We start from the raw sequence: 10,480 nt of genomic DNA on the forward strand, positions 1-10,480 counted from the left end.
GTTTTGGGGTGAATTTTGGGGATTTTGGGTGAATTTTGGGGTTCACTCCGTGAGCAGCTGCTGCAGGAGGCTCTTGCCGGGGTTTTGGGGTGAATTTTGGGTGTATTTTGGGGTGGATTCCGGGGATTTTGGGGTCACTCTGTCAGCAGCTGCTGCAGGAGGTTCTTGCCGGGCGCCGTTGGGTTTTGGGGTGAATTTTGGGGTGAATTCTGGGGATTTTGGGTGAGTTTTGGGGTTCATTCCGTGAGCAGCTGCTGCAGCAGGCTCTTGCCGGGGTTTTGGGGTGAATTCCGGGGATTTTGGGTGAATTTTGGGGTTCATTCTGTCAGCAGCTGCTGCAGGAGGCTCTTGCCGGGGTTTTGGGGTGAATTTTGGGGTGAATTCCGGGGATTTTGGGTGAGTTTTGGGGTCACTCCGTGAGCAGCTGCTGCAGGAGGCTCTTGCCGGGGTTTTGGGGTGGAATTCTGGGGATTTTGGGTGAGTTTTGGGGTCACTCCGTGAGCAGCTGCTGCAGCAGGCTCTTGCCGGGGTTTTGGGGTGAATTCTGGGGATTTTGGGTGAATTTTGGGGTTCATTCCGTGAGGAGCTGCTGCAGCAGGCTCTTGCCGGGGTTTTGGGGTGAATTTTGGGGTGAATTCTGGGGATTTTGGGTGAGTTTTGGGGTCACTCCGTGAGCAGCTGCTGCAGCAGGCTCTTGCCGGGGTTTTGGGGTGAATTCTGGGGATTTTGGGTGAGTTTTGGGGTCACTCCGTGAGCAGCTGCTGCAGCAGGCTCTTGCCGGGGTTTTGGGGTGAATTCTGGGGATTTTGGGTGAATTTTGGGGTTCATTCCGTGAGGAGCTGCTGCAGCAGGCTCTTGCCGGGGTTTTGGGGTGAATTTTGGGGTGAATTTTGGGGATTTTGGGGTTCATTCCGTGAGGAGCTGCTGGAGCAGGCTCTTGCCGGGCGCGGGCGGCGCCGGGGGGGCCCCGCCGGGGGTTTTGGGGGTGCCCAGGGCGCCGGGGGGGGCGGGGCCCAGGTAGGGGTCCCCCACCAGGTTGACGGTGCACTGAACGTCCGCGAACACCTGCACCTGCTGCACCTGCGGGACAGGGGAAACGGGGAAAAAAGGGGAAAAGGGAAAAGGGAAAAAGGGAAAAAAAAGGGAAAAAAATGGAAAAAAAAGGGGAAAAAAAGGGAAAAAAGGAAATCAAACACCAGCAGGGACGGGCGGGGTCTTTGCAGTGGCTTTGGTGGCACCTCGGTGGCTTCAACCCAATGGTGTCACCCAGTGGTGTCACCCAAAACTCCAGTGACCTTGGTGGCTTCAACCCAATGGTGTCACCCAATGGTGTCACCCAACACTGAGGTGACCACGGTGGCTTCAACCCTAGTGGTGTCACCCAATGGTGACTGGACCATGGTGGCTTCAACCCAATGGTGTCACCCAATGGTGTCACCCAAACATTGATTGACCTTGGTGGCTTCAAGCCAGAGGTGTCACCCAATGGTGTCACCCGGCATTGGTGGGACCTTGGTGGCTTCAAGCCCATGGTGTCACCCAACACTGAGGTGACCACGGTGGCTTCAACCCCAGTGGTGTCACCCAATGCTGTCACCCATTGATTGACCTTGGTGGCTTCAAGCCAGAGGTGTCACCCAGTGGTGTCACCCAACACTGATATGACCATGGTGACCTCAACCCAAGGATGTCACCCAGCACTGGTGGGACCCTGGTGGCTTCAACCCAATGTTGTCACCCAATGGTGTCACCCAACACTGGTGGGACCTTGGTGGCTTCACCCAGGGGTGTCACTCAGTGATGCCACTGAACACTGAGGTGACCATGGTGACCTCAACCCAATGGTGGCACCCAATGGTGTCACCCAACACTCAAGGGACCCTGGTGGCTTCAGCACAGTGGTGTCACCCAACACCGAGGTGACCTTGCTGGCTTCAACTCAAAGGTGTCACCCAACACTGGTGGGACCATGGCAGCTTCAACCCAAGAGGTGTCACCCAGTGGTGGTGGGACCTTGGTGACTTCAACCCAGTGGTGTCACTGAACAATTGCTGGACCTTGGTGGCTTCAGCCCAATGGTGTCACCCAAAGGATGTCACCCAACACTGGTGGCACCATGGTGGCTCCAACCCCAATGGGTGTCACCCAACACTGGTGATACCTTGGTGGCACCCAACACTGGTGGCACCATGGTGACCTCAACCTCAATAGTGTCACCCAACACTGGTGGCACCTTGGTGACCTCAACCTCAAGGGGTGCCACCCAACACTGGTGGCACCTTGGTGGCCTCAACCCCAAGGGGTGTCACCCAGTGGGTGTCACTCAACACTGATGGCAGCACCAAGATGGCTCCAAACTCAGTGGGTGTCACCCAAGAGGTGTCACCCAATGGTGCCACCCAACACTGGTGCGACCTTGGTGACCTCAGCCCCAATGGGTGTCACCCAACGTTGGTGTCACCGTGGTAGCTCCAGCCCCAGGAGGTGACACCCACTGGGTGACACCAACACTGGTGATACCTTGGTGTCACCCAACACTGGTGGCACCGCGATGACCTGAACCCCAAAGGGTGTCACCCGACAGTGGTGTGACCTTGGTGGCTCCAACCCCAATGGGTGCCACCCAACATTGGTGTGACCACGGTGACCTCAATCCCAACGGTGTCACCCCATGGGTGTCACCCAATGCTGGTGGCACTGTGGTGCCACCAACCCTGAGAGGTGTCACCTGATGGTGTCACCCAACACTGGTTGTGACCTTGGTGACCTCAACCACAGCGGGTGCCACCCATGACCTGCAAGAACTGTCCCCACCCCAGGACCTGCTGGGACATTTTTTTGGGCCTGTCCCCACCACAGGCCTTGGTGTTGTGACACCTTGGGGACCCTGCAGTGCCACCATTGGGGACTCTGTTGTGCCACCGTTGGGGACTCTGCAGTGACACCCTGGGGACCCTGCAGTGCCACCGCTGGGCCCTGTCCCCTCCCCAGCCCTGCAGTGCCACCCTAGGGGACCCTGCCCTCGTGCCACCAGCGGGCCCTCTGCCGTGCCACCCTTGGGGACAGTGCCATCCCCAGCCCTGCAGTGCCACCGCTGGGCCCTGTCCCCTCCCAGCCCTGCCGTGCCACCCTTGGGGACAGTGCCATCCCCAGCCCTGCCGTGCCACCGCTGGGCCCTGTCCCCTCCCAGCCCTGCCGTGCCACCCTTGGGGACAGTGCCATCCCCAGCCCTGCCAGTGCCACCGCTGGGCCCTGTCCCCTCGCCAGCCCTGCAGTGCCACCCTTGGGGACAGTGCCATCCCCAGCCCTGCCGTGCCACCGCTGGGCCCTGTCCCCTCGCCAGCCCTGCCGTGCCACCCTTGGGGACAGTGCCATCCCCAGCCCTGCCGTGCCACCGCTGGGCCCTGTCCCCTCGCCAGCCCTGCGTGCCACCCTTGGGGACAGTGCCATCCCCAGCCCTGCAGTGCCACCGCTGGGCGCTGTCCCCTCCCCAGCCCTGCAGTGCCACCCTTGGGGACAGTGCCATCCCCAGCCCTGCCGTGCCACCGCTGGGCCCTGTCCCCTCCCCAGCCCTGCCGTGCCACCCTTGGGGACAGTGCCATCCCCAGCCCTGCCGTGCCACCGCTGGGCCCTGTCCCCTCCCCAGCCCTGCCGTGCCACCCTTGGGGACAGTGCCATCCCCAGCCCTGCCGTGCCACCGCTGGGCCCTGTCCCCTCCCCAGCCCTGCCGTGCCACCCTTGGGGACAGTGCCATCCCCAGCCCTGCCGTGCCACCGCTGGGCCCTGTCCCCTCCCAGCCCTGCAGTGCCACCCTTGGGGACAGTGCCATCCCCAGCCCTGCCGTGCCACCGCTGGGCCCTGTCCCCTCCCCAGCCCTGCAGTGCCACCCTTGGGGACAGTGCCATCCCCAGCCCTGCCGTGCCACCGCTGGGCCCTGTCCCCTCCCCAGCCCTGCCGTGCCACCCTTGGGGACAGTGCCATCCCCAGCCCTGCCGTGCCACCGCTGGGCCCTGTCCCCTCGCCAGCCCTGCAGTGCCACCCTTGGGGACAGTGCCATCCCCAGCCCTGCCGTGCCACCGCTGGGCCCTGTCCCCTCCCAGCCCTGCCGTGCCACCCTTGGGGACAGTGCCATCCCCAGCCCTGCCGTGCCACCGCTGGGCCCTGTCCCCTCGCCAGCCCTGCAGTGCCACCCTTGGGGACAGTGCCATCCCCAGCCCTGCCGTGCCACCGCTGGGCCCTGTCCCCTCCCCAGCCCTGCAGTGCCACCCTTGGGGACAGTGCCATCCCCAGCCCTGCCGTGCCACCGCTGGGCGCTGTCCCCTCCCCAGCCCTGCCGTGCCACCCTTGGGGACAGTGCCATCCCCAGCCCTGCCGTGCCACCGCTGGGCCCTGTCCCCTCCCCAGCCCTGCCGTGCCACCCTTGGGGACAGTGCCATCCCCAGCCCTGCCGTGCCACCGCTGGGCCCTGTCCCTCTCCCCAGCCCTGCCGTGCCACCCTTGGGGACAGTGCCATCCCCAGCCCTGCCGTGCCACCGCTGGGCCCTGTCCCCCCCCAGCCCTGCAGTGCCACCCTTGGGGACAGTGCCATCCCCAGCCCTGCCGTGCCACCGCTGGGCCCTGTCCCCTCCCCAGCCCTGCAGTGCCACCCTTGGGGACAGTGCCATCCCCAGCCCTGCCGTGCCACCGCTGGGCCCTGTCCCCTCCCCAGCCCTGCGTGCCACCCTTGGGGACAGTGCCATCCCCAGCCCTGCCGTGCCACCGCTGGGCCCTGTCCCCTCCCAGCCCTGCCGTGCCACCCTTGGGGACAGTGCCATCCCCAGCCCTGCCGTGCCACCGCTGGGCCCTGTCCCCTCCCAGCCCTGCCGTGCCACCCTTGGGGACAGTGCCATCCCCAGCCCTGCCGTGCCACCGCTGGGCCCTGTCCCCTCGCCAGCCCTGCCGTGCCACCCTTGGGGACAGTCGCCATCCCAGCCGGCCGGTGCCAACACGCTGGGCCTGGTCCCGCTCCCAGCCCTGCCGTGCCACCCTTGGGGACAGTGCCATCCATCCCCGGTGCCGTGTCCGTACCTGGGCGCCGTCGGGCTCGGCCTTGAGCAGCTCAGCGGGGCCCAGCTGGGCACAGAACAGCCCCGGGGGCCGGAGCGCCGCCTCAGGCACCTGCGGGACAGCGGGGCCGGAATGAACACCGGGAATGGGTGCCGGGATCAGCGGGAGCGGGGCCGGGATCAGCGGGAATGAGTGCCAGGAATGGGTGCCGGGATCAGCGGGAATGGTGCCGGGATCAGCAGGAATGAACGCCGGGAATGAATGGCGGAATCAGCGGGACAACGGGAACAGGGCTGGGATGAGCGGGAATGCGAGCCGGGATCAGCGGGAATGGGTGCCGGGAGAGGGAAGGAGCGCGGTTCTGGGGGTCTGGGCTGGATCTCGTGTTGGGCGGGGTTTGGGCTGCGGGTCCGTGCTGGATCCCAGTGGGATGTTGGGATCTGCTCCGGGATTCTCCTCTCCTGGCCCCGTTCCTGCCCTGTGCACACCCAATCCGCTCCCATTCCCCATTTATGATCCCATTCCAATCCCATTCCTGATCCCATTCCAGATCCCATTCCAATCCCATTCCAGATCCCATTCCAATCCCATTCCAGATCCCATTCCAGATCCCATTCCAATCCCATTCCCGATCCCATTCCAATCCCATTCCAATCCCATTCCTGATCCCATTCCAATCCCATTCCTGATCCCATTCCAATCCCATTCCTGATCCCATTCCAATCCCATTCCAATCCCATTCCTGATCCCATTCCAGATCCCATTCCAATCCCATTCCCGATCCCATTCCAATCCCATTCCAATCCCATTCCAGATCCCATTCCTGATCCCATTCCAATCCCATTCCCGATCCCATTCCAATCCCATTCCTGATCCCATTCCAATCCCATTCCCGATCCCATTCCAATCCATTCCAATCCATTCCCGATCCCATTCCAATCCCATTCCAGATCCCATTCCAATCCCATTCCAATCCATTCCAGATCCCATTCCGATCCATTCCAATCCCATTCCCGATCCCATTCCAATCCCATTCCTGATCCCATTCCAATCCCATTCCCGATCCCATTCCAATCCCATTCCAATCCCATTCCAGATCCCATTCCAATCCCATTCCAATCCCATTCCCGATCCCATTCCAATCCCATTCCAGATCCCATTCCAATCCCATTCCCGATCCCATTCCAATCCCATTCCTGATCCCATTCCGATCCCATTCCAATCCCATTCCTGATCCATTCCAATCCCATTCCAATCCCATTCCGATCCCATTCCAATCCCATTCCTGATCCCATTCATCCCATTCCTGATCCCATTCCAATCCCATTCCTGATCCCATTCCAATCCCATTCCTGATCTCATTCCAATCCCATTCCAATCCCATTCCTGATCCCATCCCCTGTTTCCAAGCACCAACAGTCCCGCTCCTGATCCCATTCCCAGTGATCCACGGCCCCATCCCACCACCTGGAACTTCTCCAGATGTTTCTGCACCCTCACCGCCATCCCATCCCATCCCACCCCCATTCCCAGTGATTCCCATTCCCATCCCCATTCCCATCCCATTCCCATTCCCATTCCCATTCCCAGTGATTCCCATCCCATCCCACTCCATTCCCATTCCCAATGCCATTCCCAGTCATTCCCATTCCCAGTAATTCCCATTCCCCATTCCCATTTCCACCCCAATCCCATTCCCCATTCCCATTCCCAGTGATTCCCATCCCCATTCCCACCCCATTCCCAGTGATTCCCATCCCCATTCCGATCCCCATTCCCATTACAATCCCATCCCCATTCCCATTCCCGTTCCCATTCCCAGTGATTCCCATTCTCAGTGATTCCCATCCCCATTCCATCCCATTCTCATTCCCATCCCCATTCCCATTCCCACCCCAATCCTATTCCCCATTCCCATTCCCAATCCCATTCCCAGTGATTCCCATCCCCATTCCAATCCCATTCCCCATTCCCACCCCACCCCATCCCCATTCCCACCCCATCCCCATTCCCACCCCACCCCATCCCCATTCCCACCCCATCCCCATTCCCAGTGATTCCCATTCCCAGTGATTCCCATCCCCATTCCGATCCCCATTCCCATTCCAATCCCATTCCCATTCCCATTCCCGTTCCCATTCCCAGTGATTCCCATTCTCAGTGATTCCCATTCCCATTCTCATTCCCATCCCCCTTCCCATTCCCATCCCCATCCCATCCCATCCCATCCCATCCCAATCCCCACCCTATTCCCATTCCATCCCCATTCCCATTCCCATCCCCATTTCCATCCCATCCCCATTCCCATCCCCATCCCCATCCCCATTCCCATTCCATTCCATTCCATTCCCATTCCCAGTGATTCCCACTCCCAGCCCCACCTGCTCCGAGCACATGGAGTTGATGCCGGCCATGACGGGATTCATGGCAAGGCCGCCGCCCATGGCGCCCATGCCGGGAACGCCGCCGGAACCGCCGGGAACGCCGCCGGAACCGGGAATTCCTCCAGAGCCGGGAATTCCTCCGGAGCCGGGAATGCCGCCGGAGCCGGGAATGCCGGTGCCGGAGCCGGGAATGCCGGTGCCGGAGCCGGCCATGGAGACGGTGATGCTCATGTTGTTGTACATCCCCTGCGCTGCCGCCGGCGCCGCCGCGCCCGCCGGGCCGAAAACGCTGGAAAACCGGGATAGTTCCCATGGAAAATCCCAATGGATAATTCCCACGGACAATTCCAATGGTAAATACCAAAGGATAATTCCAATAGATGAATCCAATGGATAATCCCAGTTGGAGACTCCAATGGATAATTCCCATGGACAGTCCCAATGGACGATCCCAAAGGATGATTCCAATGGGTGGCTCCAATGGGTAATTCCAAAGGATTATTCCAATGAATAATTCCCATGGATAATCTGAATGGAAAAAAACAATGGATAATTCCAAAGGATGATTTTGATGGCTAAATCCAATGGATAATCCCAATGCATGATCCCAATGGATAATCCCAACGGGTAACGGCAGTGGGCGATTTCATGGACAATTCCAATGGATTAATCCAAATAATTATTCCAATAGATTATTCCAATGGAATATTCCAAAGGGTGACTCTCATGGACAACTCCAATGGCAAATACCAAAGGATAATAATTGCAATGGATGAATCCAATGGATAATTGAAATGAATAATTCCCATGGATAATTCCAAAGGATAATTCCCATAGATAATCCCAATGGACAATCCCAATGAGTGACTCCAATGGACAATCCCAAAGGACAATCCCAATGGATGATTCCCATGGAAAATCCCAGTGGGCAATCCCAACGGATAATTTGAAAGAATGATTCCAATAGAATTAATTCCAGAGGACAATTCCAACGGATGATTCCATCGGAAAATTCCAATGGACAATTCCAATGAGTAAATTCAAAGAATTATTCCAATGGGTATTTCCAGAGGACGATCCCAAGGGATGATTCCAATGGACGTTCGCATGGCCAGTCTCAATGGACAATCCCAATGAGTGACTCCAATGGATAATTCCAACAGACTTGGGATTCCTTTGGGATTCCAAGGGACAATCCCAAAGGACAATCGCCAGGGACGATTCCAATAGATAATCTCAATGGACAATCCCAATGGACAATCCCAACGGACAATCCCAATGAATGACTCCAATGGCCAATCCCAATGGATAATTTCAAAGAATGACTCCAATGGATAATTTCAGATGACAATCCCAATGGATAATTACATTGGGTGAATCCCATGGACAATCCCAATAAATTACTCCAATGGACAATCCCAATGGACAATCCCAATGGACGATTCCGATGGACAACCCCAACAGATATTCCCAATGGATGTTCCTAACAGACAATCCCGATGTGTTAATCCAATCGATAATTCCACTGGACAATCCCAAGGAATGTTCCCAAAGGACAATCCCTATGGACAATCCCAATGGGTAATTTCAAGGAATGATTTCAGGGGATAGTTCCAGAGGACAATTCCAATGGACAGTCCCAATGAATGACTCCAAAGGAAATCCCAATGGACATTCCAATGGATGATTACAATGGCCAATCACCAATGGGTGACTCAAATGGACAATCCCGATCGACAATTCCAATGGATCTTCCCAATGGACAATCCCAAAGGACAATTCCAAAGGATAATGCGAGTGGACAATCCCAGTGAGTCATTTCAAAGAATGATTCCAGTGGATAGGTCCAGAGAACAATTTCAATGGACAATCCCAATGGATAATTCCAGTGGATTATTCCAGTGGACAGCTCCAATGGATAATGCCCACGGACAATCCCAATGGACAATTCCAAAGGAATATCCCAATGAGTGATTCCAATGGACAATGGCCATGAACAGGACATTCCAATGGGCAATCCCAATGGGTGAATCCATTGGACAATCCCAACAGGCAATTCCAAAGGGTGATCCCAATGGATGTTCCCAACAGACAATGCCAATGAGTGATCCCAATGGACAATCCCAATGGACGATTCCAAAGGACAATCCCAATGAGTGACTCTCGATGGATAATTCCAATGGATAATTCCAAACAATGATTCCAATAGATATTTCTAGAGCACAATTCCAATGGATGATTCCATTGGAAAATGCCAACAAAAAATCCCAATGGATGACTCCAATGGACAATGCCCATGCACAATCCCAATGGCCAATCCCAATGAATGCCTCCGAAGGACAATCCCAATGGACATTCCAATGGACAATCCCAACGGATGATTCCACTGGACAATGCCCATGGACAATCCCAACAGAGAATCCCAATGAATAATTATCCCAATGGATGATTCCAAAGGGCAATTCCAAAGGACAATCCCAATGAGTGACTCCAATGGACAATTCCGATGAGTGACTCCAATGGACAATCTCCATGGACAATTCCCATGGACAACCCCAAAGGACAATCCCAATGAGTGACCCCAATGGACAATTCCAATGAGTGACTCCAATGGACAATCCCAATGGACAATCCCAATGGACAATCCCCATGGACAATCCCAATGAGTGACTCCAATGGACAATTCCAACAGACAATCCCAATGGATGTTCCCAACAGCCAATCCCACAGGGTGATCCCAATGGACAATCCCAATGGACAATTCCCATGGACAATCCCAATGAGTGACTCCAATGGACAATCCCAATGGGCAATCCCAATGGATGTTCCCAATGGACAATTCCCATGGAACATCCCAATGAGTGACTCCAATGGACGATTCCAACAGACAATCCCAATGGATGTTCCCAACAGCCAATCCCACAGGGTGATCCCAATGGACATTCCAATGGACAATCCCATTGGACGTTCCCAACGGCTGATCCCTCAGGCCGATCCCTCCCTCCCGCAGCCGTCCCGGCGCCGCTCCCTCACCCGTTATTCCCGATGTT

The 10,480-nt window shown here is 57.1% G+C and overlaps 1 protein-coding gene across 1 annotated transcript; it reads right to left on the bottom strand.

Annotated features, from left to right (window-relative positions):
* Positions 1–906: 906 nt before the first annotated feature.
* On the bottom strand, positions 907–7,707 carry LOC135441775 (nuclear receptor coactivator 1-like). The gene is made up of 3 exons (XM_064701323.1): positions 7,428–7,707; positions 5,068–5,157; positions 907–1,080 (listed from the first exon to the last, which is right to left on the bottom strand). The coding sequence occupies exons 1-3, from the start codon at positions 7,671–7,673 to the stop codon at positions 907–909; spliced, it is 510 nt and encodes a 169-aa protein (XP_064557393.1). The 5' UTR covers positions 7,674–7,707.
* Positions 7,708–10,480: the final 2,773 nt, after the last annotated feature.

The sequence above is a fragment of the Zonotrichia leucophrys genome, unplaced genomic scaffold (genome assembly GCF_028769735.1).
Source record: "Zonotrichia leucophrys gambelii isolate GWCS_2022_RI unplaced genomic scaffold, RI_Zleu_2.0 Scaffold_496_37553, whole genome shotgun sequence".
Taxonomy (NCBI): domain Eukaryota; kingdom Metazoa; phylum Chordata; class Aves; order Passeriformes; family Passerellidae; genus Zonotrichia; species Zonotrichia leucophrys.